Source organism: Rattus norvegicus, chromosome 10, assembly GCF_036323735.1.
Source record: "Rattus norvegicus strain BN/NHsdMcwi chromosome 10, GRCr8, whole genome shotgun sequence".
Taxonomy (NCBI): Eukaryota; Metazoa; Chordata; class Mammalia; order Rodentia; family Muridae; genus Rattus; species Rattus norvegicus.
Genome location: NC_086028.1, coordinates 36616358 through 36643252, shown reverse-complemented (window position 1 = coordinate 36643252; position 26895 = coordinate 36616358). Strand labels below are relative to the sequence as shown.

General features: G+C 51.8%; 2 protein-coding genes and 1 long non-coding RNA gene across 12 annotated transcripts in view; 2 read left to right on the top strand and 1 right to left on the bottom strand.

The window, feature by feature from the left end:
* Nucleotides 1-224: 224 nt before the first annotated feature.
* Nucleotides 225-17922, bottom strand: LOC134480688 (uncharacterized). The gene is made up of 6 exons (XR_010055343.1): nt 17262-17922; nt 16761-16878; nt 15052-15136; nt 14355-14605; nt 8691-9775; nt 225-6473 (listed from the first exon to the last, which is right to left on the bottom strand). It is a non-coding gene; the product is annotated as an uncharacterized LOC134480688 (long non-coding RNA).
* On the top strand, nt 9773-10897 carry Psmb3l1 (proteasome 20S subunit beta 3 like 1). The gene has a single exon (XM_039087188.2). It carries the CDS (start codon nt 10464-10466, stop codon nt 10818-10820), a length of 357 nt encoding a protein of 118 aa, XP_038943116.1. The 5' UTR covers nt 9773-10463; the 3' UTR covers nt 10821-10897.
* Nucleotides 17923-18123: 201 nt separating the features above from the next.
* The window catches only part of Jade2 (jade family PHD finger 2), a 48943-nt gene continuing 40171 nt past the window's right edge, over nt 18124-26895 (top strand). For 2 of the 10 annotated variants that reach the window (XM_039085923.2, XM_006246258.5), the window contains exon 1: nt 20016-20168. Coding sequence is in view for 1 of the 10 variants with exons in the window: in XM_039085924.2 (XP_038941852.1) it covers nt 19758-19885; nt 22228-22311 (212 nt within the window). In the remaining 9 variants the exon portion in view is untranslated. Of the gene's footprint in view, nt 18297-19059; nt 19886-20015; nt 20169-20511; nt 20646-22227; nt 22312-26895 lie in introns of those variants that run through there. The other 8 variants (XM_063268973.1, XM_006246260.5, XM_039085924.2 and 5 more) reach the window with 7 other exon arrangements.

Here is a 26895-nt window from a genome sequence, read left to right as displayed (position 1 = left end):
CAGTGGGACTTCCTTGTGGCTGCTATAGAGTTACAATTTGAGCCTCTCCCTGATTCTATGAGTGCCAGCCTGGCATGGGGCCCCAGGAGCTCTAACTTCCCCAGTCCAAAGGCCACTAACAGCCAGAGACTGGGAGTACACCAAGGGCTGTGCACTAGCCAGGATGAGGAAAGACACTAGAGGGAGGGGAAGCCCTAGAGCTTCAGGCTTACACAAGGAGGCCTGAGACCTCTTCAGCTGCCAGCCAGGACTGCCTGGCTTCCCTCACCTCAGAGGCTGCTGACTGTGGACGAAGCCCACAGACTAGCCCATCCCCAGCTTGGGTGGCAGTTTTCCTGTAGGACTAGGACCTGCTGTCAACCGCCTGTCAGGCTCCTGAAGAGAAAATGCCCAGCTACTCTCTGGGCATAACCCTTGTCGGGGTGACACTGACAGGCAGGTAAGGGAGATGGTTGGGTCAAGGCGGCTTTCAGCTGACTTGTAATTCGCCATAGTCCTGGTAGGTGGGGCCAAGGGGGAATCTGTGGGTCTGGGGTGGGTTGAGGAAGATGCTGGGAGGGATTTGGTGGGGTCCAGCAGTCAGGAGCCGTTGAGTCCTAGGCGACTTTGCTCTGTGTGCACCCTGTGGCGAAGACATCCGAGCCCAGGTGAGATGTCTGGCAGAGACGGTGAAAAGTGTTCAGGATCTGAGTGAGGGGCCAGATTCAAGGCTCTAAGGCAGACTTGACATGGAGCTCTATGAGTCTGCAAGGAACAGTGAGAAAGACGCCTCACCTAAGCACTGGGCAGTAGACAAAGTGGGCCCTACACCAGAGGCAGGCACCCACACAGAGCGATGTCAGGGTCAGAGGGTTCCTTGAAGAGACAGGTTGCCGACTGTCTTAGTGAGTTCTACTGCTGTGAAGAGACACCATGATCATAGCAGCTCTTACAAAGGAAAGCATTTAATTGGTCCTGGCTTACAGTTCCTGAGGTCTCGTCCATTATCATCATGGCGGGAAGCATGGCAGCCTGAAAGCAGACATAAATGGTGCTGGACAAGGAACTAAGAGCTCTACATCTGGATTGGCAGGCAGCAGGAAGAGCAAGGGAGACAACTGAGTCTGGCTTCTGAGACCTCATAGCCCACCCCCTAGTAATACACTTCCTTCAACAAAGCCACATCTACTCCAGCAAGGCCATGCCTCCTAACAGCGCCACTTCCTATGGCCCTAGGGGACCAATCTTATCCAAACCACTATACCAACTGAGAAAAGAAAGTTGCCATGATATGATGATGAGTACCCGAAGGCTGAGGTCAGAGGATGGTGAGTATGAGGCCAGCCTGGGAGACATCTGGCCCTGAGCTCTGTCCCTTCCGAGCCTTTGCTCACTGCTTTTGTTCAATTGCGTCCCAATATCCCATCTACACGAGGACGATGCACTGAAGTCCTAGTCACTGGTACCTGCAAGGTGACCCTGTGTGGAAGCTAACCTAATACAGTTAAATTAGACCATTAGAGTAGAGTGGGCGCCTATGTAGTATGACTGGTATCTTTATAAAAAACAGGAAGATTTGAAGCTGAATCCAGTGGTACAGTGCACCTGCTATCCCAGCGGTCAGAAGTCTGAGGCAGGAGGATTGTGAGTTTTAAGGCAACCTTGGCTATACAGTATACATAGTAAGTTGAAGGCGAGCCTGGGTTACAAAGTGAAATACAGTCTACTGGGGGGAAAAGTTTGGGGGGAGGGGGAGGGAAAAGGAGGGGAAGAGGAGGAGAGGAGGTAATGATGTGAGAGATGAGGGGAGGAAGAAAGGATGAGGAGAGGAAGAAAGGCATGGAAAAGATTGGGTACGAGGAGCATGGTTTGGGTATATATACAGAAGAAGAGGAGGAAGAAGAAGGAGGAAGAGGAGGAGGAGGAGGAGACAACACGTGAAGACACAGAGACACTTAAGCAGGCATGGAGGAGACAGCCACGTGGTGAGGAAGGCAGAAACCACAGAGATGTGGCCACGGGCCAAAGAATGCTTGAAGCAACCAGAAGCTGGGAGAGACAGAAGCATCCTCCCCTGAGTCAGGCGTTAGAAGGAAGAGGTCTTGTCAACACTGATTTCTGGCTTCCAGATTCCAGAGAGAATACATTTCTGTGACTAACGCTTCCTTTTGTTGGTACCTCATGACATCCTCCTTATGAAGGTAACGAACTCAAGCTGTCTCTGCTTCCTGTAGTGCAGTGCACCCCTACCCTGCCTCTTCGGCAGGTTCCCTTACTGACCGTCATCGCCTGCCCCACACATCCTCTCCTATGCACCCCAACTCTGAGCCCCTCCCCCCTCAGTAAGCCTTGGTGGGCATGTGGGTCTCACTGTAGACTGCACACCCTTGGTGGACAGGGTCTGACCTACAGTACGACATGTGAGTGACCCTCAGCACACTGTAGGTGGCTAAATGGATAGCGAGCTCTGTAAGTCCACCATAAGCACTGTCTCCATCTGCAGAGCCTGCTCAAACGTGGGTTAGGGACACAACAGTCTCTTCAGAGGGCTTCCTCAGCCCTTCCACCCCCCAGTTCCCTCCTGGACCTGTGTGATTCTAAGGAACTTGGGGAAATTCCTAACCTCCCCTTTCAACTGGGCCCTTGGCTCTTGGAGTTAGCCACAACCTAACTAGTCAGGTCCCTCCAACAAGGGGACTGTGTCTGTGGCCGGATGACTCATGCACACTGCTCCATCCCGCAACCTTGGGCGGGACTTGGGCTGGGGAGGATGCCAGCCGGCTCAGGCGAGGAGCTTGCATCCTGTTGCCCCAACCCAGTCCTTCCAGAACAGAGTGTACTCAGAGCTCCAGGACAAAAATCTGGAAGCAGAGAGCTGGCTCTCATCTGGACGGAGATCTGAGTGATGAAAAGAGCAGGCAGAGGAAACAGCAAGTTCAAAGTTCCTGAGGTAGGAATGCGCTGGGCACAATCGAGACCTGAGAAGTACGCAGCAGAGGCCATGTTACAGCCATTTGTAACTCCAGCTTGCAAGGATCTGGTCTGGATATGCCTAGAAGGACTCACCTGGATAAGCCAGAGTCATTGCCCATGCCAAGCTCCTTAATATTTTTTCCCCAAGACTGGTTTTCTCTGTGTAGCTCTGGCTGTCCTGAAACTCACTGTGTAGACCAGGCTGACCTATGAACTCACAGAGATCCACCTGCCTCTGCCTCCGAGTACTAGGGTAAAGGTCTGAGCTACCACTGCCCAGCCTAACTAAGCTCCTTAGTTTATTTTTATTTATATGAGTACACTGTAGCTGTCTTCAGACACACCAGAAGAGGGCATCAGGTCCCATTACAGATGGTTGTGAGCCACCATGTGGTTACTGAGACTTGAGCTGTCAGGACCTCTGGAAGAGCAGTCAGTCCTGAGCCATCTCTCCAGCCCAGCTTCTTACCTTTTTAATAGTTCTTTTCCCGTTTTATTTATGTGTATGTGTGAGAGTGCACAAGTACATGGGGCAGGGTGTACCTGCAGAAGTCAGGAGAGGGAGCCAGATCCTTGGGAGCTGGAGTTCCAGACAATTATGAAACACCCAACATGGGTGCTAGGAACTGAACTTGGTCCTCTGTAAGAGGAGCAATAGACTTAACTGCTGAGCCACCTTCCCCAGAACCAATGTCTGTATTTTAATCATCTCTGTGGAGTCTCTTTGTCTCCTGATGGAACATCTTCCCAGGTTCAGGGAAGTACACTGAAGACAATAGGGTGGGTGTCGTGTCTCTCCTGGCCCCTTTATCTACTCCCTACCTAGTTAGATGTAACTCATTACAGGCCACAGTTTGTACCATACTCCCCTTTACCCTATCTCCACAGTCAGTCATACCCGTCCATCCTCTTCATCTGACACCTAATCTTCTCACCCTTCAGCCACCTAAGAAGTAGACTTTAAAAACACCAGCTGAGGGGCTGGAGAGGCAGCTCCGTGATTAAGAGCCCTCGCTGCTCTTGCAGAAGCCCTGTCTCCAGCTCCCAGCACCCACGTGGAGGCTCATACCCATTCCTAACTCCAGTTCAAGGGATCCAGTGCCGGCTTCAGACCTCCTCAAGCACCAGGGACTCTGTGGTACACCTAGAATCACAATCCTCGTGCATGTCAAATAAACATTAAATCTTTGCAAACGTGCCTTTACCTCCTGGACCTCAGGGTCCCCTTACACACGGTCACTGTCAGCCCGTGCATGCATCTGACCTCGTCGTCTTTGTAAAGACGCTTTCCTTCTCACACCTTTGGTGACATGTGAGTCTTGCTACATAAGCCGTGCTGACCTCGAACTCACAGCAGCCATCCTGCCTCAACCTCCCAAGCTCTTGGGATTACAGAGACACCCCACCAACCCTGGCAGGACAGTTCTTCTCTAGACTTACTCCAGGCCGCTCTAGCTGCATTTTACTTACTATGCATAAATAATGCAGACTCACTGGAACTGGATGTTGATCTTAGATTAAAAACGTGGGTTAAAAAAAAAAAAAGCGTATCTGCTATTCAAGCACCGTGTGCATCAAATCACAAATCCTCGAGTTAGATGGAAATTATTTTTAGGTTGTCTGGGAAAATCGCTCCAAAGAGGGGGACTCCAGAGACATGGCCTTAGGCTCCTGTAGGCATGCACTGATAAAGGGCAGACACAAATGCATATGTACGAGTACTCTCCCTTCCCTCAGCCCCCACACAAGCATCTCCTTTCTGGCTTCCCTTCTCTTCCTCTCCCCTCCCTGCCCCTGATACAAACAGGGCAGACACGTATGAGCAGCAACTTATATCCTACTTCATCTTGTATCCTGTTTCCCTTTCTTCCTCTCTTTTAAATAAATGGGGAGGGGCACACCATGCATACATGCCAAGAGTTATAGTATGTGGTATTGTGTTTATGGGTAGGTCATAAAACAACTTGAGTGAACTAGTTCTCTCCTACCACATAGGTCCTAGGATTTGAACTCAGGACATTGGATTTGGCATTTTGTTCCTCTACCTGTTGAGCCATCCCTCGGGCTTCTGGTACCTGCTCCCCTTAAGGAATGCTTGTCCATCAGGGACTGGACACAAGTATCTACCAGCTTTTGTTTAAGCTCCAAGAGCAGGTGGGGATCAGGGACATATGAAATGGAGTGTCTAGGGACAGACATTGTCCAGGGTGGCATGCACTGGCCATGCAACCCGCTCTGTTTAACCTGCACTATGCCTCTCCTGCCCAGTCTGCAGGATGGGGATGAGCTCAAGAAAAAATTCTCTCGTTCCCATCATCTTCCTAATGTGGGGAGCTAGTGTGACTCCATCCCAAGCCTCTCCCTGAGGCTCTAGCTAGATAGACCTCTACCACTCCCTCTATAGCCACAGGTCCTAGGAAGCCAGTGGAATCGCTTCTCGGCCTTTTGGCTAAGATCAAGTGTAGAAAGCCAGTGGACAACACCCGAAGGAAGAACATTTGCTCCTTAGCCCTCTAAGAAAGTTTCAAGAGTCACCTTGCATGCTGGGGCACTTCCCATAGCAGGAGGTTGGTCAAAAGGACTGAAGTCGTAGTGACCATTTATGAAGACTTGAGTGGAGTAGGGTGCCTCAGGACCTGGCAGGACTTACTGCGTCTGGGTTCACACTAAACCTTGACTCAGTCCTCCTACCTGCTGTGGTTTGCCCTTCTTCCATCCTGTAGTACAGGGATCTCATCAGCCACACCTCCATAACCTGCTGTCAGGGAGGGTTTAGGCCTAGAAGGGCACAGACTCCAATCTGAGCACAGCCCACACCTGGATTCACCAGCTCAGAGCCCAAGCCCTGGCCTCGTCTTTACATCCCTTGACACCACCCAGGCCAGGTTTAAGTTTGCTCTGTGGTCCAGGACAACCATGAACTTCTTTTTAAAGAATGACTTCTATTACATTTATTTGTCTGGGTGCAGGTGAGCATGCTTATTCCTCTGCGCATCACAAAGATGAGAGGACAACTACAGAGGTCAGTTCTCTCCTTCAACCACGAGTGTCCCAGGGATGGAGCTCAGGTTGCCAGGCTCAGTATCAGGTGCCTTTACCAGCTAATCCATCCTGGCCTTGGACTTCTGCTTCTCCTGCTTCTCCTGGTTCTCCCTCCTGAGTACTAGAGTTATAGTATGTGGTATTGTGTTCAGTTGATTTAAGGTTTGGGACTGAACACAGGCCTTAAAAACACCCCAGCCCTGAGTGGGTTCTTAGTAACTGTTCTGCTAATGAATTATGCCTGCCTTTGTCACCCCATGGGCAGGAGATATTTCCTGTAGATAAACTGGGAGGAAATAGAATCTGGCCCACCACAGGCGTGAGCATCTTCTGACGACCAAACTTCTCAGCACTGTCTTTACTCCACTTGATTCCCAGACTCAGGTAACTGGCCAAGGTCCCAGATCACGGAGAAACCGGGCTTGCTGAGTCTCTGCCATAGGTCAACCTCCATGAGAAGTCTTTAGAAGACATGGACTCTGAAAGCATCCCAGAGAGAGAGACACATGAGTCTAGGTACCAAGGAACGCTAAACAAGCCCAGGCCACAACACCTGAGGCAGACTGGTGGGACAGCACAATGTATCTCAGGTGCCTTGAAGGAAGTGCCACTTGTCCCTTAGCTGAAGCTTTCTTCCACAGAGGTGGCCCTATTCCATGACCAGCTTGCTTTCCTATCTCCCAACACTTACCAATGGCAATTATTTCTTCTCTCTCTCTCTCTCTCTCTCTCTCTCTCTCTCTCTCTCTCTCTCTCTCTCTCTCTCTCTCTCTCGTTTTTAGATAGGGTCTCATGGAACCCAGGAGAGACCCAGATTCACTCTAGAGCTGAAGATGACCTGGAACTTCTGAACCCCCTGCTTCTTATCTCTCAAGTTCTGGGATTTCAAGCGTGCTTCCACTGAAACTGGAGGGATGGCTCAGGGGTTTAGAACACTGTTCTTACAGAGGACCTGGTTTTGGTTTCCGGCTGCCATATAGTGACTCACAACTGCCTGTAACTCCAGTTCCAAGGGATCTGATGCCCTCTTCTGACCTATTGGACTCCTGTACACATCTGGTACACACAGACTCATGCAAGCGCACACACACACACACACATACACACACACACACACAAATATATATCTAATAATTAAACCTTTAAAAAGCACAAAACAAAGCCAGGTGTGGTGGCACACGCCTTTAATCCCAGCACTCAAAAGGCAAAGGCATGTGGGGTTTGAAGTCAGCCTGGTCTACATAGAGAGTTCCAGAACAGCCTGCTCAGGATGGCATAGAACTCCTAATCCTCAGACTTCTATCTCTCATGATGTGGGATAACAGGTACACAAGCCACGACAGGCCATACGTGAGTTTCTGAGGTGTTGAGATAAATTGTTAGCTTTCAGACTGGGCTACAGCTTAGTAGCAGAGTTTTTTCAGACTCAGTATGCCCTTGTTATCAAACTAAACAGAAAGGGGGACTCAGCATGCAGGCACTCGTCTTATTGTGAACGGGGTGACATAGCACCATGTATCCTGAGGTGTGTGGGGTGACCATGTATCCTGAGGTGTGCTGGCCCCCTGAGGCTCTTATTTTATGTACATGGGTGTCTGGGTGACTTGCCTGCCTGTGTGTCCATATACCACTCATGTGTCCGGTGCCCAGGCAGGTCAGAAGGGGGCATCCCAAGTCCCTGAAACTGGAGTAACAGAGGGTCGTTAACCACCATGTAGGTGCTGGGATTTGAACCTAGGCCCCCTCAAGAGCAGTCAGTGTTCTTTACCACTGAGCCCTCTCTCTAGCTCTGCTTATCACAATTTTTGGTCTTTCTCCACACTGGAAATACACAAGGTTGCGCCTTTCTTGGCCCTTGTTCTGGTTTGTTCTCGTTCTCTCTCTCTCTCTCTCTCTCTCTCTCTCTCTCTCTCTCTCTCTCTCTCTCTCTCTCTCTCTGTTTAGTCTGCCCTCCCAGCCAGGTCTTCTGGACTCCTGTCAGAGGGTCTCCCTGGAGGAGACTTCTGGGAGTCAAACTGCATAGTCTCACCTCCTCCTCCTTCCAAGTTGAAGACCCACTGTTCCCACCTTACCTCATTCTCTGAATGAAGGGCACTTCCATCCTCCGGAGAGTCCTCTAAGACTCCCTGGTACCCTTGCTGCAATGCAGTGTCTCAGGCAGACACCACTGGCCACTCTGGACCACCTTCTCCCTCCCTGTCCATCTGACTGGATGTCTGCTATGGTTTACAAGTGGTACATCCCCCAAGGATGCCCCTTAGTCCCTGGTGTGCTGATGTGGGAGGTGATAGAACCTGAAAGAAACTGGGCCTGGTGGAAGGTGTGTGAGCCACTGGGGAACCTGTCCTCCCAAGGGAATGTCTCTCATAGCAAATCCTCCAAAGAGTATGCTGCCATGTACCTCTGAGCTTGACCTGAATTCTTTCCTTGTTTCCAACCCTATGATCTCTCCTCTCACAGAATTCTTGCCTCTGTGATGCCATCAGACATGAGGTTTCCACCAGAACCATGCTGAGCCCTTCACAGTGGTCTTGAGTCTCCAAAACCATGCCTATGAAAATTTTTTCTTGCAGTGCTGGGGCTAGCAACTAGGGCGTTGTGTGGACTAAGCCAGCCAGACACTTTGTTATAGAAATGAAGAATGGAGGAATACCACAGCTGTCTACTCTTCTTAAGAAATTCTCCTGGGCACCCACCTTTGATTCCAGCACCCCAAAGGCAGAAACAAAGGATCCCTGTGAGTGCAAGGCCAGACTGGTCTTCGTAGTGAATTCCAGGACAGCAAGGGCCACATAGTGAGACCTGTCTCAAAAGAAGAAAAGAAATTCTTTTGGCCATTTTAACCCCAGTTTCCTAAGACATTTTATCGTTTTTCTCTGTTTGTTTGAGACGGGCTTTCAACCTCGAGGTCACTAGTTATTTAGCTAATAATTTGGGTGCTCCTGCCTCCACATCCCCAGTGGTGAAATTATAGATGTTCACCTTGCAGGCTTGGTTTGCGTGGTGTGAGGGGTCAAAAATCAGGGCCTCGTGTATGTGAGGCAAGTACTGTACTGGCTGGCTGCATACCCACCAAGCCTGTAAGTGTTCCCAAAGGTGAGCTATTTCCCTTGTAACTAGGCAGAGAGAAAGCCTGAGTGTCTGGCAATGTGGAGAAATTTGCATTGATTTATCAGAAGCTCTACAAGAAGTGAAGGGTGTTTATTTATTCAACTCAGCTTGATTTAGAACCTGTACCTTGGGTTCCTGAATGGGGCCGATTCCCCTCAGCTCAGAGTGGGGCATCTCACACATGGGACTCGGGTTGGGTAGGCACTGATCTGACAGGAGTTACTGGCTGCTGCCAGATTCTGGAGAGGTGTCTGGAGGCCCATGGGATCTCCACTGCCCTCTGCCATCTGTGACCGTCTAGGTCTGAGAGGATGAGAGGGGACAGGTGGCATGGCTGGCACATTATCCAGACATCTCCAGGGACTGGTTGGAACCATCTCTGAACTGGCTGACTGCAGCTGCAGAGGGGCACCTTTCCCATACACCGATGGACACCCAGGCAGAGCCAAGTTCATATCTCGCCAAGGTAGAATCTTTAGCTACAAATAGCCTTGAGGGGCTTCTCACTCTGTTCCAGGGCCCAGCTGCAGTTTCTATGTATCATGAAGGAGGCTTAAACTTCCAGCCTTGTCTTCTTTCTCAAGGTCTGTTTGGCACACAGCAGGTACATCAGCAGCAATGGATGGAATGATAATTCCCCTTCAGAGAAAGCCACCTCAAACTTCTGACCCTAGATGATAGAGGAAGACAGAATTCTAGAAATGTTGGTAATAGGAAATATGGCAGCTGGCAGTGTAGCTCAGTTGGCCGAGTGTGCACAGGGCTCCGGGTCCGCTTCTCCATACCACGTAAACTCAGGCACGGTGTCACGTCACTATAATCCCAGCATTGGGAACTTGGAAAGTAGAAGCAGGAGGATCAGAAGTTTAAAGTCATACTTGTCATCCTCGACGACACAGAAGTTCAGAGTCGGCCTAGAATACATGATGCCCTGTCTCAAAAAGAAAGAAGAATAGGAAGAAGGAGGAGGAGGAAGAGGAAGAGGAGGAGGAAGAAGAAGAGGAGGAGGAAGAAGAAGAAGAAGAAGAGGAGGAGGAGGAGGAGGAGGAGGAGGAGGAGAGGCCAGAGCCCATTTGTAGGCAACACAGCGGAGACTGGGGTCCTACTCCTAGAATGGAGGGGCCATCATGGCCATGAAGGGAAAGAAGTGTGTGGCCATTGCTGCAGACAGGTGTTTCGGGATCCAGGCCCAAATGGTGACCACCACAGACTTCCAGAAGATCCTTCCCATGAGTGACAGGCTCTACATAGGCCTGGTCGGCCTGGCCACTGATGTCCAGACAGTTGCCCAGCGTCTCAAGTTCTGACTGAACCTGTATGAGCTGAAGGAAGGATGGCAGATCAAACCTTACACCCTCATGAGCACCGTGGCCAACCTCTTGTATGAGACATGGTTTGGTCCCTACTACACAGAGCCTGTCATTGCTGCCTTGGACCCCAAGACCTTTAAACCCTTCATTTACTCTCTGGACCTCATTGGCTGTCCCATGGTGAGTGTTGACTTTGTAGTCAGTGGCACCTGCTCCAAGCAAATGTATGGGATGTGCGAGTCTCTCTGGGAGCCCAACGTGGATCTAGAACACCTGTTTGAAACCATTTCTCAGGCCATGCTGAATGCTGTGGACCCAGATGCCATATCAGGCATGGGAGTCATTGTCCATATCATTGAAAAAGACAAGATCACTACCAGGACGCTGAAGGCCAGGATGGACTAACCTCCTGTGCTCTGGTCCTGTCTCCCTTTTGTTGTTTTTCTTTTTAATAAAATCGCCTTTCTTTAAAAAAAAAAAAAGCCAGAGGTGATGGGCTATGGGTTAATTTCAGAAGTTGGGAAGCAGAGGGAGGTCGTCTCTGAGACGCTGAGGGCAGACAGGGCTACCCAGTGAGACCATCTAAAAATAAAAAAGAAGGAAAGGAATATAGTAAACCTGACTTGTGTCTGTGCAACAAGCATCTTTCTAGATTCCACTCACAGGACCCTCTACAAATGCCTCAGGAGCCCTAAGGTGGGAGCAGGGTCCTGGCCTGGCTTACGAACGTCTGTGCCCACTCGATTTCAAGGGTGGCCTGTGCTGCTCCCACAGGGAGCTTCTGGGATGTAGACCCAAGCCCCTCCCCGGGCTTCACGGAGCAGAGCCTTCCCTTGGAGAAGTTCCTGGTCATCCATGGACTTGCTCTCTTTGAGCACCAAGTGAGCAGGGCAGCCTGGAACCTGCAGGAGGGCTCCTTGCCCCACCCATCTTCCCAGGCAGGCTGCTGGCAGCTGTGCTGGTGCAGCTGCTCTCTCAGGCTACCTTGATGACTCAGACAAACGACTGAGTCAGAGAGTTTGTCTCTCCAGCCCTTGAATGTTGCCTGGAACATAGCAGGCACTCAATAAATATTCAGTGCAGAAATGCTGAACTAATCTTAAGCGATGTTTTTTTCCCAACTAAAGCACTTAGGGTACCGGGGACCTCTGCTTCTGGACACAAATTGCAAGGATATTTTAAAGGATTTTTTGTGTTCTCAGTAAAGAGTCCTGGAAGAGGATCTATTGTCTAATGAGCAGTTACTGACTGCCAGGGTTTGACACCCTGTGCACAAACTCCATGCTTCCCAAAGGTTGGTTCATGGGGAGAAGCATCAAGAATGACCAGCTAAGGAGGTGGGAAGGTTGGCTCAGTGGTCAGGGACACTCACTGCTCATGCAGAGGACCTGGGCTCAGGTCTCAGTACCCACATGGTAGCTCGCAACCTTCTGAAACTCTAGTTCCAGGGACTGTGAAACCTTCTCCCGACATGGTGTACATAAATATATGAATGTAAATTACCCGTAAAATAAGTGAATACTGAAGAAAAAGAAAACCACCAGGCAAGGGCAGGGGGAGAGGAGGGGTGTAACTCAGGCTAGCCTGTGTACTGAGCATGTATACTACCCTGGGCTTGATACACAGCCCTCTGTGAACGTACATATTTGTAATCCCAGGTACTGCAAAGCAGAGACCGGAGGATCAGATGTTGAATATTAAGTCATATAAAAACAAATAAAGTTCAGGGCCATCCTCAGCTACATATCGAATTCAAGGCCATCATGGGCTACTCAAGATTCTCTGTCAATAATAATAATAATAATAATAATAATAATAATAATAATAATAATAAGAAGAAGAAGAAGAAGAAGAAGAAGAAGAAGAAATAGCATCATGGTGGTGGTGCATGCCTTTAATCTCAGCACTTGGGAGGCAGAGGCAGGTGGATCTCTGTGAGTTTGAGGCTAGCCTGGCCTACAGAACAAGTTCAGGACATCCAGAGCTACACAGAGGAAACCCTGTCTCGAACACCAAAATAAACACATAAGTAATAAACTAAAGCAAGGAAAGAAAATACTACTGATCTAGTAAGGCAAGTGTGGTGACTTGAGCCTATAATCCTGTACATGAGACTGAGGCAGGAGGATTACTGTAGATTCAAGGATGTCTTGGGCTACATAGTGAATTCTAGGCCAACCTGGGCTACAGGGAAGAGTCTAGCTCAAAAACACTGAAAGAACTGAGTGACTGATGAGGCTGTAGATGTTCCGCTTTAAACCTGCTTATTGGAACCTGTGGTTGTCAGGCTAGGGCTACACCTGTCTGTCTTTTTCTCTACCTGTATGCTAGAGGTCGAGGTCAAGCCTTGGCTGTTGAAATCTGCGCTTTTTTTTTTTTTTTTTTTTTTTTTTTTTTTGAGATCGTCTTATTTAACCCTTGGACTTTCTATTCTAGAGGCTAGCTGAACTTCTGGTCCTCTTGAGGATCAGCCATACCTCCCAGCCCTTGCTCCTCTCTCTTGATCCCAGTCAAGTTTTTACTTGCTTCTCTCCACTGTCGCCAAGGTCACCAGGGACCTCCATGTTTCTGAACCTTAAAAAATGTTTTTTTATGTTTTGTTTGTCAAGATGGGGTTTCTCTGGGTAGCCCTGACTCTTCTGGAACTCTGTGTAGAACAACTGACCTCACGCTCAGAGATCTGCCTGCCTCTGTGTCCCCAGTGCTGGAATTAAAGGCGTGTGACACCATGCCGCCCCCCCCCCCTTTAAGATAATATCTGTCTGTGTTCCACTGCCAGACTGAAACGCCCTACATAGATCAGGCTGGCCTCAGCCATGCAGAGAGTTACAGGAGTTAAAGGCCCACACCACCATGCCCAGTTTCACAATAGAATGTCCTGTGATCCTTCAGTGGCTTGGGGCTGCTTCACGCCGGGATGTCAACAGGCACCCCAGACTTAGTCCAAGAGGAGCCCCTGGTCCTCCTCAAGCCTCTTCCCTCCTTTCCCCCAGTCTTTTTTTTTTTTTTTTTTTTTGGTTCTTTTTTTCGGAGCTGGGGACTGAACCCAGGGCCTTGCGCTTCCTAGGCAAGCGCTCTACCACTGAGCTAAATCCCCAGCCCCTCCCCCAGTCTTAAGTAATGGCAACTCCATCTTCCTGTTGGCTTAAGACAAAACTCTTGTAGCTGTGCCTTATTTAACACAAAGTTTAAGTTGTATTTATTTATTTGTACATTCGTGGGCATGTGTGGGTACGCATGGGCCTGCACGTGCCTCAGCTTTTGTGTGGAAGTCGGAGGACAGCACACAGGAGTAATACACTCCTCTCTCTCTCCACCAAGTACATTCGGGAAATTAAACTTGGGCAGTAAGGATTGGCTCCAAGCACCTGTACCTACTACGCCATCTCACCAGGCCTTCTAATTTTCTTAACTCTTCTTCCCTTTCCTTCACTTCCCCTCCCCTCCCCTCCCCTCCCTCGCTCTCGCTCTCTCTCTTGCGCTCTCTCTCTCTCTCTCTCTCTCTCTCTCTCTCTCTCTTTCTTTCTTTCTTTCTCAGTGCTGAGGACTGAACCCAGGGCCTTGCACTTGCTAGGCAAGCGCTCTACCACTGAGCTAAATCCCCAACCCTAACTCTTTCTCTTTCTTTAACAGAATCAGCAAATTCTGTTAGAATATACATACGGTGCACGCCCACTTCACCCATCCTCACGGCTACCACTCAGGTGCACGGTACCATCTTCCATCCTAAATGCTCTTCCTGCTTCAGCCTTGAGCTGGCAGTCTGCTCTCCATGTGACAGCCAAGTGGCCTGCAAAATCTAGTGTCAGCTCACAGCGTTCTTCCGTTCACCCCCACACACCCTAGTTATTCGGCAAAAGCCAAATCCCTCACAAGGTCCCACAAAGCCCTCCAAAGTCTCACCCTCTACAGATGGCACAGTCAGCCAAGAGCACCTACCTGTTAGCCTCTTAACCTTGTCTGTGCCTTGTACTCAAGGACTCTGATCCTATGGACTCCTCTCGGGTATAAGATCTTTATTATTTTTGCAATGCTGAGAGTTGAATCCAGGACCTTCGGCCGTCCAGGCTGACCTCAAATTTGCTATGTAGTCCAGGATGACCTTGAACTCCCGATTCTCCTCCATCGGCTCCCCCTAGGTGGTAGGATAGTAGGTGTGAGCCACCATCCTGCAGCCCTTGAAGTAAGTTCTAGGAATTACGAAGAAACCTAATTAGACTGAAATATAACTTTCAAGACATTTTCAAAATGTGAAGCGCACTAATATGTGTGCTTTATTACATTACAAGGGCAGCATCGTTTGAGGTAGTGATTTGTAATGGCATTCTAGGGTATTGGAAACAACTGTGATGGAGTATGAAAACACCTGTGGTTTCTGCCAGCACCCACATCCCAGGTGCAGTTAATGTCGAGGATGTGTTGTCCCTATTCATAATTGAGGAGCACGCTACATTTTAATGACAAAAATGAAGATGTGACCTTTTCTCCTATCAAAAGTCAAGGCCCCTGAATTCTACCCACAGACCCATGGAGGGGCAGACCCCTAAACTCCAGGTTAAGAAGCTTTGGTTCCAAAAGCGTCCCCTTATCGTGCACGCGCACGCACGCACGCACGCACGCACGCACTGAGACTCACCTGCCATCTTCTCAGACGCTCCAACTTAAAACTGTCCCTCTTAGGTCTGATGCCTTCTTCTGGCCCCCGCAGGCACTGCACATACCTAAAAACACAGACACACATGCAGGCAAGACGTCCATAAACATAAAATAAAAAAATAAGTCTTAATAACATTAAAATTGTACCCTCTACGGTTTTGATTTGCAATCGAACTTTTCACCATAGCACTTAACCGTCTTCAAACACGCCAACACACATTTGTGATCCCAGCGTTCAGGATTGCAGAGACTATGAGGGCAGCCTGGGCTACACAGTGAGTTTGAGGCTAGTCTGGGCTCACACTTGACTATTTGTTTACTTGTCTGTCTGTCTGTTCTCAAAGCCAGAGAAATTGTTCCTGCAGGGGACAGGAGTTTTGTTTCCCGAATCCATGTCAAGTGGCTGACAGAACCTGTAACTTCAGCTCTGGTGTATCTCATGCCCTCTTCTGGTCTCCACAGGCGCCTTACATTCACACACGGATATCCACACACACAGGCACACACAGATATCCACACACACAGGCACACACAGATATCCACACACACAGGCACACACAGATATCCACACACACAGATATCCACACACAGGCACACACAGATATCCACACACAGGCACACACAGATATCCACACACACAGATATCCACACACAGGCACACACAGATATCCACACACAGGCGCGCGTGCGCGCGCGCGCGCACACACACACACACACACACACACACACACACACAAAACTAGAATAGAATTTAAATTCTTCTTCCTCCTTTCCCATTTTTTTTCTGGGGGGGGGGCGGGGCAGGCTACTCTGCTCAACTTGCAGTCTCATTTTGCTGTCTTGGTTGAATTGAATTCTCTGTGTAGCCCAGGCTAGCTTTTAACTCTTGGCAAGCCTCCTGTCTCAGTTTCCCAAGTTCTGAGATTACAGCTGTGAACCAGGATGCCTAGTGAGACAAAGTTCGTATTTGTTTAATTAAGCTACGTATGTGATGACTTAAAGTCAGCCTGTTTTTGTTTTGTTAGCATGTCCAAGGTTAGCCTTAGACAGTAGCACAAGGCTCTGGGGAATCCAAGGACTAGAGGGGATTTTTGATCCTAAGCCAGTGATATTTCCTAAGGATTGTTTAGGGGGGCCTGGTTTGGCCCCCAGTTAGGAAACTATGTCAAGGACAAAATAGAGCTGTTGTTCTCACCAAGATCAATCATAACATGACTATGTAATAGCACGACTTCTTTTCTTCTGGTGTGTAGCAAAGGCATGGCAAGGTCACCTGCGCCTAGGTGTCCACTCGACTACCGGCTGTGCGTTACTAATGAGTTCCTAAGGCCTTTCTGAAGAAGGCAATGGGCTTTCGTGGGGATGAAATGGATTGGCTTGCACACGGGGCACAGCAGGAAGCACATGCTCATGACGTATCCATTCCTTCCCTTTATCATCCTCTAGGTCATTTTATAGTTCCTTGCCAAAATATTTTCCCATTCCAGTTTATGGGCTCCCAATGGCCAAGAGAAACAGCTTGTCCTGTCCTCTCCTGCACAGACACAGCACCCCCTAGCCCCCAGGCAAAAGACCATATCTGTGGATCACTTTAGACTCTGCCTCTGTCCATTGTGTCTCTACCTACATCCCAAATTCATGGCTGACAGGGTTCGGGACCTTGACCATATATAGTGCAGTGTTTCCTACCAGTTCCACTCTTGGTTCTCTTTCTGTGCACGCTGGAGTTCTTGCAATGTATCCTCAGGGGGAAGACTGAGAGCATTGTCCTCTCTTGCCTAGCACAGGCAAAGCTCTGGGTTCAAGCCTAAGCAACAAGAATGAAAAGAAAAGGCAGGAGGAGCTGGGGATAAGGTTCCGTAGTTGAGAGCACTTGCTGCTCTTTCCCAAGGACCCGAGTTCAGGTCTCAACCATATATATTAGGTGGCTCACAACCAACTGGAACTCCAGCTACAGAGAGCACCCCCATGCCTCTGGCCAGCCTCACCCGCATGCGTGCCCACCTTCTCACATGCAGGCGTATAATTAAAAGCAGGTGCACCTACACCTACTCGTTATTAAAAATAATTTTAAAAAAATAAAGAGTTTATAAGAAAGGAAACACGAGCAAAGCACTCAGGTGTGTTGGGCATTCTTCACTGGGTCCTCCTTTACTTATAGAGAATGGAAAGTTACATATTCACACGCACTGGTGTGTCCACAGGTGTCTCTGGAGTTTTCGGCTCACCAAGGTGAACACAGACCCAGAGAGATGTAGTCACTGGCCCGCTTCAGCCTTCTGAAAAGGAAAGCCAGGATTAGAAGCCATTAACCACTCTGTTGGGCACTCCCTGCCTGCAACACCTGTTAGCAGACATTGACCTTGGCCTGGGAAAATCTCAGTGGACCATTGAAAACCAAAGCCAGGGCTAACTGTGAGGTGATGGTGAGCCAGTCCCTCCTCTTGCCAGGCAAGCCTCTTCAAACTTTGTGAATGAAGGCCAAAGAAAAGAAATTCTGCTGGTGGCTTCCTTTGGGTTCATCTCTTTCTTGTTGCACAGAGAGCTTTCAGAGTCCCTCATGCCCCTCTTTGTTGCAGAGACAACCTCCCTGTCAGAGGATTTGAGCTGTTCTGAGTTTGTTTATTATTAGATTTATTTCTCCTATAAGCAAATGTGTTCACAACATTCCATCGGGGAATCTCCTTAATTGTCACATAAATGTCATCTTATGTAAATTGAATATTTATCTTTGCATGCAAGAGGGGTGGGGGTGGAGGGGAAAGGAAAAATAAACAACCTTCAGTCCTGGAGAGGGAAAGGGATTTGAAACTCATCCACCTTCCTTCAAAAACAAAGGTGAGTTTGGGGGGTGAAATCATTGTATTATCTTGGAAGGGGCAGAATATATTGGGAAGGATGAGATGAGAAGCCTTAGGGATGCTGGGCCAGGCTTCCCCAAACCTCAGCCCGAAGCTAGCCAATCTCCCCAGCTGGAGCATTCCCACGAGGCAAAAGGTTGCCCCCCACGTGCCTACCCATCCTGGAGGCCTGCCCTTTTCCTTCCTAGAGAGAAGGTGAGCTCCCCAGGCGCAGCGGGTAGGGTGGGTGTGGCCCGCAGCTCAGGGAACCGACCCAAGGCTCCGCCACTGCCGGCTAGCCGCCCGACAGCCCGCCCGCCTGGCGAGCGCAGGCTCTTCTTCCAGAAACTGCGAGGATTGGAGAGCACTGTTTGTGCACCACAAGGTCAAGTCGGGAAGTGGAGTCGGAGGAGGAGGGGCGAGAAGGAGAGGGTGGGGAGAGGGGCGCCCCGCTTCTCTGCCAAGTACCAACCCAGGGAAGTTGCCCCTCGGTTTTTAACCCTTTGCGGTTATAAAAAGCACGAGGCAGGAGAAAGGGGGTACCCGGGGGCAAACTCCTCCTGAGGCTAGGACATGTTGCCACCCTGCTAGCCACCCACCCATCACAGTGCGCCTCACCCCCCCCCCCCGGAAATGCAGGGCAGCACCGGGCGCCAGGAGGCACCCGCGAGGGGGAGGGGGCAACGAGCCCAAGAAGGGACCCCCCTCTAAGGACTGCCCCTCTCTTCCGGAGGTCGCCCACAATTTCAACTTTCCCTACCTAGGATGCTAGTTTGCATTTGGTGTGGGTGGGGGGAAGGAGGACCGCGCCCCCTCCCCCAGCCCCATGCGCGCCCCTCCCCTGCACTCCTGCCTGCACTTTCTGCTCACTTCTGGCGCTGCAAAAAACGCCACGCGATTTATTCGATTTCGATTTTAAAACCAGTGATTCCGAAACCGGGCGGAGGGCGAGGGTCTTCCAGCACCGGAGTCCCTGGGGGTGGGGCGGGCGGGCTGGGTACTCCGTGCAAGCCTCGTTTCCTCCGCGAGTGTCGCCTCCAGGCTGTTATTTGCAAAGAAACGTCTTTTTGACGCAGGGAGAAATGGCAAATTTTAAGTACGTCATTAATATGGCGCCAAAAGATTTTTTTAAGTATAAGCTTGCTTTTTTTTTTTTTAAGGTTGCGGGGGGCTCCGCCTGGGTCTGGGGCGCGAAGGGGGCGGGGTGTGAGCAGAAAGTGTGAGTGAGCGAGTGGAGGGGCGGGGTATGTGTGTGAGTGTGTGAAGTGTGAGCCGACCTGATGGGACTTGCACGGGCTCAGCCGGCGCTCGGGCCCGGCCCTGGGGACAGGGCGGGCTGGGGGCGCCCCAGAGTCCACGAGGAGTCCGGGCCCGCGTGCAGGCGGACGGGTGACCGTGCAGGGCACCCCCCCCGGGGGGGCCGCAACGCTACCTGGGACTGTCGCCGGAGCCAAACAACTGGGAAGGGGGGGGACACGACAGGGGGGTGCCGGGAGCGGAGATCCGAGTGAATTAGAAAAAAGTGGCTACTCCCCCTCCCTCTCTTCTTGCCCGCCCCCACCCCACCCCCACCCCAACACATTTTTTCCCCCTCTAAAGAGATCACAAGGAAGTCTTGGTTTAAAAAGAAACAGAAACATACACGGGGGTTGGTGAATGGTGCCGACCGCGGCCATCGCAGTTGGAGGCTATTTTTTGGGGGGGTGAGTAGCGTCCATGGAGTTACTTTGCGCCCACTCCTAGTGGCACCAGCTCTGGACTGGAGGGCTGACCATCTTCCCAGCAGGGGTGCGGGGCTTGGGGGACGCTGCGGCCCGGTCGCCTCCCTCGCCACGACCCCGGATGGATGCGCGCCCCCCGCCCTCCCGCGCCGGCCCCAGGAGCTCCTGGCTTCAGGAGCATCCTTCCCGCGCCGGCCCCCGCCGCGGCGCGTAGCCGAGGGCAGCGCCCCTCGGGAGGGCACCGCGGAGCAAGGTAAGAGCCAGCCCCCGGCGGATGGGCCCTGCGCATCTCCACGGCGTTATTTTGTGGGCTTTTTTTTTTTTTCAACAGATCTGCCAGTGCTCCTCGCTCCCTCTCTCTCTTGCTCGCTCGCTCCCTCTCTCGCTGGCTGCCTGTTCTAGGAAGCCAGCGCGGGGGGTGGGGGGGGGGGGGACGCACAGCACTGGGGAGAGAGATTGCGCATGTTGGTCAGCCGTGTTTTAAAGAGTACAGTGCGGGGAGGCTGAGAGGGGCGCATGCAACAACTTTTGGAAGGGTGAGCCTGGCGACCTTCTTTATTAATGACTGCGGCAAAGCGCCCCTGGGCCGGCGAGGGGGCGCGGGCGGGTGGGGGCGCTGGGGCTGCAACTTGCCTCGCGGGCTCCGGCCGGCCCGAGGGGCTGCGGCGCGACCGGGGTGCGGGGTGGGGAGGCCGAGCGGCAGGGCACCGGGGCACGGGAAACCTGGAGCCATCTGCCCTTCTGTCTACCCGAGTTTCATTTTGTTGATACGCAGCACGTCCGGGTGCCGAACCGGGCTGAGCCGATGCACATGACCCCGCGCTGGGCTCACGTGCAGCCGGTCCAGTCCTAGACACCTTCCGGGGGCCACCGCCTCCGCCCTGCGCCCCCTTTCCAGGCTGGGTGCACGCGGGAGCTGCACGCGGGGGCAGCATGCTCGGTTCTTGGGTTCAGAGGCATTGCACAAATTAGTTTTTTTTTTCTTTTTAAGGGGCGGGGGACAACGTTCCCAGGTGAGTGCTGGGTGCGCAACCCCGGCAGCCAGGGTGCATATTGGGGTAGTGGACAGCAGCTTCCCGGTGCTGCGCGGGAGTCCGGTGGGGGAGAGGCACTGCGAGAGTGGAAATGTACCGGCGACGGCCGGAGCGGCGGGTGCGCGCTCGCGGGGCGACGGCAGGGGGCGTGGCCCTTGTTTACCTTCTCCCAACTCTGCTGGTTCGCGTCCCGCTTCAGGGACGACTCTGCAGCTCCCCCCCCCCTTCCCTCCGCCCTTACTAAACTCTGGGTGGTGCCTAGGAGCAGCAGACAAGTGGCGGGCCATGCCTGGGACACACGCACCTGACCCCAAAATGAGTGACATTGCAGCCCCCGCCCCCACCAAACACTGCTGCAGTCCTTCTGCCGGATCCCCGGCCCCGCCCCCGGCAGTGGCATCTTCCCGGCTCACCTCCTTCCTCCCTCTCCCTCCCTCCTTCCCACCCACTTGCCTGCGCCTGCGGAGCGGCTCTCGCTCGCCCACTCCCCGCCTGGGTGCAGACTTGTGGCTCCCCATGGTCCCTTCCCGCCCATCCCTGGGCTCTTGAGATCTCCCCTTCTTCGGGCAAGGGGTGATCTTGGGTCAGCTTGGAGACTCGTAGCTTTTCCGCCGGAGGGTGAGGACATCTGCAAAACCGGCTTGGAGGCTTCCCTCTACCTTCTAGGGAGGCCCAGCCAGCTCAGCCCGGTCCCCCTACTGCACACCTCTGCCCCGCTCAGTACCCCCGCCCCCACCCTGGGCTCAGTTGCCCTTCCCCAGTCCCCTAGACCCCTCCCCCGCCCCGGGCGCCAAGCCCACCCACCTCCTGGCACCGCCCCCGGCCCGAACCGCCTCTTGCCCTTCCTACGCCTGGGCCGGAGCCCCCCTCAGCCACCTCCGGCTCCTCCTCCCGGCTCCGGCGGTCGGAATCACGCCGGCGCGCCTCCAGCCTGCGTGCCCGTCGCCGGCCGCCAGGGGCAGGCTGGAGGCGGGCAACCCTCTTCTAATCCCCTTAGCCGCTGCAGCCGGCCTGTGCACTTTTTTTTTTAACCAGCTTGGCCTCAGGCCTCCTGCTGGGGGGCGGGGGAGGGGCGCCGGGTTTCTTTATGCCCCAGGGTACATTGCACTCGCTATCCGGAGTCTCTGCAGATTTCCAAACTTCACCCTTGTCCCAAGCACCCCACCCCCACCCCCACCTCATCTGCAGGATTCCGAGGTACAAAGTTTTACCCAGAGGCAGTTTGCAAGAGGTCAATGGGAGGGATTATGGTTGTTTTCAGAGAAGGTGCCAGAGGGGTTAGGGAGGGGCGGGGGCCCCGGTTTTGAAATAAAGAGTTCTGAGCCAGGAGGAACAAGTTAGGATGCTCCCTTCACATTTATATTTGCAAACACACCGGAGCTTGGGAGCTGGGTTCTCCTCCCAGAGTGGCACTGTCTCTCCTGTCACTGGTAAAATTCCCAGTAGGACATTTGGCAGAAGATCCCCGCAGAGGACTGCCAACCGAGCCTGGCCCTGTTTTCTGGGTTCCCAGGGTGCTGACTTCTTTTTCCCCTCGATTGATTTCTTTTGCCCCCTTAAGGGCCCCAGGCGAACACACCAGCCCTCCAGGCCCTCCTGTCCCATCTTCCTTGGGCGGGTTGGAACTTGCAGAGCAATCTACTAAGCGGACAAGGAAAATAAGAGAATGAACTGTAAGGGGGGGAAGGAATGAGTAATAAAACTGACCCAGTCAAGGAGGAGCTTTTGTGTGTAGGCTATGCTATTTGCTTTTTAGGTCACAGGCTGCAAAAACAGGCTTTGATCCGAAGTGGGCGAATAATTTATTGAGAAAGTTTGCATGGTGTGTTGGGGGCTACGGGGGGTGGGGGGGCATGCCTGTTTGATCTGGAGCCCTCTCCTGGGTTGTTCCAAGAGCTGTTGGCTGCTGTTTTGAGTGGGAAAGCATTTGGTTCCACAGTAAATGCCTTTTAGAGGGGAGTCCTCACCCTACGCAGCAGGATTTAACAGTGAATGTTGGCTTTGAAACTGTTTGGCCAAGGGTCTCCCCAACACTCTTGGAGATGAAGTGTTTAAGGACAGAGTTGTTTGGGCTCTGGACACAGCACATGTTCCCAGAATGTTTTCCCATCCAACATGTTTTTCCTTTCCCTAAATTGCCTGGGTAAAATGGCCAGTGACTCCTATCCAAGAGGTTGTCAAAGATCTTGGCCATTTAGTTCTCATTGATAGCGTGTATGCAGGGGTCGCCAGGTCTCTGTTGTACTGTATCCTCTAAATTTAAGCCTTTGACCCTGACTCCCCTACCTTTGTTTGAGGTTGTGGGCAGGATATTCCAGTTATTTATAACCAGTGTTTCTATTAAACTAGAAGGCGGTTGGTTGCCCCAACGCCTCCACCAGATGCTTCACTGTGTGTGCAACAGGCTGTCTGGAGATCTCATGGATGAATGTTTAGGTTGGATGAGAGGTTACCAGGCTAGAGTTGGGGCTGGGGGATAACGTTGGCTTGTCATGTTCCCCCCTGCGATAGGACCTACATCAGGAGTCACCGAAACATGCAGACGGCGGCGGGTCTTAGCCCAAAGCTTCGGCAATACGGGAAGTTGGTTCTGAGCCTTAGTTTCTGCTCAGAAATCTCATTGGCGTTTGGAAAACTTCTTCTGTACCTTAAGCCTTCCTGAAAAGTTGAGCCCTTTGGCCATGGAGTTGACTAGCCTAGGTTTGAATATAGCTTCCGGCTGTGGTAAAGGCACTGTAGGGTCTTAGTTTACTTATCAGCCAGTGGGATTGATAGTAATTTCTACCTCTAGGTGAGCTTAAGGAGTAATAGACTGTATTAAAGACTAAACCTGGGTCTAAGGGATGTAGCTGATGGCCAAGCACTTATCTAGCAGAGTCCAAGGCCCTGGGTTCTAGCACCACAGTGAAAAGAGAAGGAAAAAGAGGTAGCCTTAAGTGTGCGTTAGCACACCACACAGCGTTAGCACTCTGTTAATGAACTGAGGCAAGCCAGTTTATTATATGCATTATGGTCTTTGATCTGTCTGCCCCAAGCTAGACCAGAAAGCCAGCTCTCTTCTCTCAAGAAGAGGAGAGCATCTAACAGGTGTCCGTGGGCAGCTAGACTTAGGAATGGTCCACTGAGATTTGCCCTGTGGGGCGAAGAGTAAGGTTGAGGAAGTATTGAAAGATAAACTAGAAGGAATCCGGCACACTCTTGGGAACTCCGAGGTTGGGTTGTAGAGTTAGCCTGTATGATAGGTACTGTAGGCACTGGAAGTAGGGCCTCGTTGGGACACAGGGTAGGCAGTGATGTGGCAGGAGAGGGTTCCAGTTCCTCTTAGGCTTGGAGAAGTAGAGTCGACAGTCAACAGCCTGCAGCCCTCTTGCCCTATGTGCACAGAAACATTTTATTTTTTGTATCTGCAGTTATTGTCCCTGAGAAGGCATTAAAGTTAATGAGAGATGGGAAAGAGTGGGGCTCTGACCCCCGTTTGAAGCAGTCTAAGAGTGCGCGAGCTCCTGTTTTCCGAGAACGTCTGGCCTTCCCTGCACAAGGAGGCTCTGAGGACAGGTTTTCCAGCCGAAATATCATTAAATTGTATTAGCATCTTATTACACACACGCCTTCGCGGTCCGCCTCAGACAGGGAGAGTTTTTGTTTCTCTCTGAGAGATTGTGTCTGGAATGGTAAATCGCCTTCTTGAAGGCGCCCCCCCCCCCTTTTTTTTAAGGAAGACGGAATCCTGCTGTGTGTGTGAGGGCAGGCCTGGTGGCCCCTGGAGAGGAGAGACAGGAGGCCAGGTTGGGGTGTTTTAACTGCCCTAGGGAGTGGCCGGAGTAGCTGGCCTGAAAGACCCACTGTTCCCAGGGTCAGCTGGGAGGGCGTTAATGGAGGCCCAGGGTGTTTATTTGAATTTATTTACAGAGACATCTTTAAAAGAGACTGGCATTGGGCAGTGGTGTTCCAGGGCCAGACTTTAGTGGGGGCTAAGGCCGGTGGCCTGTGCTGCCAAGAAAACATCTGCCACCAAATTGCTGCCCTATTACTGAGTTGACATTGGTCATTAGCCAGGAGCCCAACCAAATAAAGCTGCCTGGAAAATGTGTAGGGTCAAGACTGGGAAGGAGGACTGTGCAAACGGGGGGAATCGTGGGCTGGGGTGTCAGTTTCTGCCAGCAACAGGCCAGCCAGCTGGGCTGTGTGGTCCTGACACTCCATGAGGGAGGGACCCGTTGTGTGTTCAGTACTCCCCATTATACTGTGTGCAGTGTGAGAGTTCCTGGCATTCACACAAGGATCTAGCCAGACATGCTCTTTACTCATTCCCAAGAAGGACAGTTGGCAAGTAGCTCACCCTGATGTGTGCTCTGAAAACGGGGAAAGGGGGCAGCTCATTTCTCTAAATAGGGTTAATGGTCAAAAACTGACACAGGCTTGCACAGCTTGTGCCCAGGTCTAGAAGCAGGAAGAACCTTTAGCTTGGACGAGAAAACAAAATGAGAGGCCTGAGGCTGTAGCTCACTGGTGAGTTCCTGCCTTGTATGCATGAGGTCCTGGGTTCGGTCCCCACTGTTGCAGGGGCAATGCCACTGCCCTGCTGTATAGTGAGGAAGGGGGTGGTTACTGCGAACAGGTAGGCAGGGTCCAGATTGCTGTAGGTGTTGTGGGGATATGGAGATCTGACCTTGGGTCATCTGGAAGCCTAGGGTAGAGTTTACAGGGAGGGGAGTGAGGCAGGGTGTAAGCTCGGAAGATCTCTTTGGGTGCTGTGTGGAGTTTGGATTCTGTGAAGGAGGTGACGAAAGGGAGGAAATGAACTTAGATGGGCCCAGGTGAGAGGTGAGATGGCTTGAACCAGGCAGATATGTGTAGAGTTGGAAAACGTGGGCCTGTTCGGAGCCCTTGGGCCACTGCTCCATGGAGGGCCTTCCGGTTACCCACAGTCCAAAGGAGCGCTCTTCCCGTGTGTGTGCCATACTGGGGTGGTTTTGCAAGTGCAGTGGACCCAGAAGAATGACAAGAAAAGACCTTTCTTGTTTAGACTCTCCTTTAGAGATGGATTACAGGATCTCAGAAGCAAGTGTCACGTGTCATGGAAGACATCTGCGGGAGCAGAAACTTGATTTGGGAGAGCCGGGACAGGGTATTGGAGAGGGAAACCTGAAGGCCAGGCAGACTGAGCAGCTCTATCACACACACCTGTTTGGGGGCCTTAGTGGGCCAGGTGATTTGAGAGACACGGGGCTGCCTCTTTGATGGGGCTGGATGTAGGACTACCGGCTGGCGGGTTACCTGTTGGTTTCTGGGCAAGGATTCAGCAGTATAAGAAGGGTATGGGCAGCTATGGTCACTGCCTATGTTTTCCAAGGGGCCGGCCTCTGTACTGCTGCCTGTCCTGGCCCTAGGCTGCCCTGCATTTACTAGCTAGGTCTGTACGGTGCTTCAGCCCCGAGGCTGCACTCAGTCTTCAGACCCATTCACTCATCCACTCCTGTCAGCTGACTCCCGCCAACAAATGTGTTTAGTTTGGCCCTTTCAGGGTGTTCTTCAAATTCTGACTCAGTTGCCAGCACTTTAAATTCTGGAGATGTATGGGGAAGTCGGATCCAGTTTACCTCCTGGGGGAAGTATTTCTTTGCCAACATCTCTGGCCTTGTGAGCGTTGGGGCTAAGATTTGGCAGCCCCCCTCCCGCCCTCTTAAATCCATGGCTCCTGCTCCTCCTCTTCCTGGACTGGAGGTCCCCCCACCCAGGGACTTGTGCATGTGGAGCCTATGGCTGGCTACAGCTGAGAAATCCAGTCAGCCCCCAGCCAGCTGTTCGTGTTGCAGGAGATCCTGGTTTGGAGGACTGTTCCCCTCTTTGCTGAAACAGAGAACCATAGGAGCCATTGGATTGGCGAACTTACAGCCACACAGGGACGGGGCTAGGTTGGGCCAGATGTGGGCTGCGGCCAGAGTTCTTTTCAGAGTCAACCTTCCTCAGATCCTGGATGTTTCAGAGGGTGATGGTTTTGGTTCTGGGCTCCCTCTCTGCTGCAAAGAGGTCATGAAGTCTGATGGTCAGGAATTGGGTCTTCTAAGTCCGTTATAAATTCTGTCACCTTAGGCAAGTCACCCAGCCCCTGAGGCTCCTTTTCCTCATAGACTCTTTAAGTCAGAAGGACACAATTGTCATAGCTACCAAGGGGCTGTTCTGAGAGCTCCATGGGGTCCTTGTGTGCCAGAGGTCCCCCACTCCTGCC

What these genes read in the sequence shown, in the direction of transcription:
- Psmb3l1 (XM_039087188.2), top strand. Translation starts at nt 10,464, where the DNA reads ATGAGCACCGTGGCCAACCTCTTGTATGAGACATGGTTTGGTCCCTAC.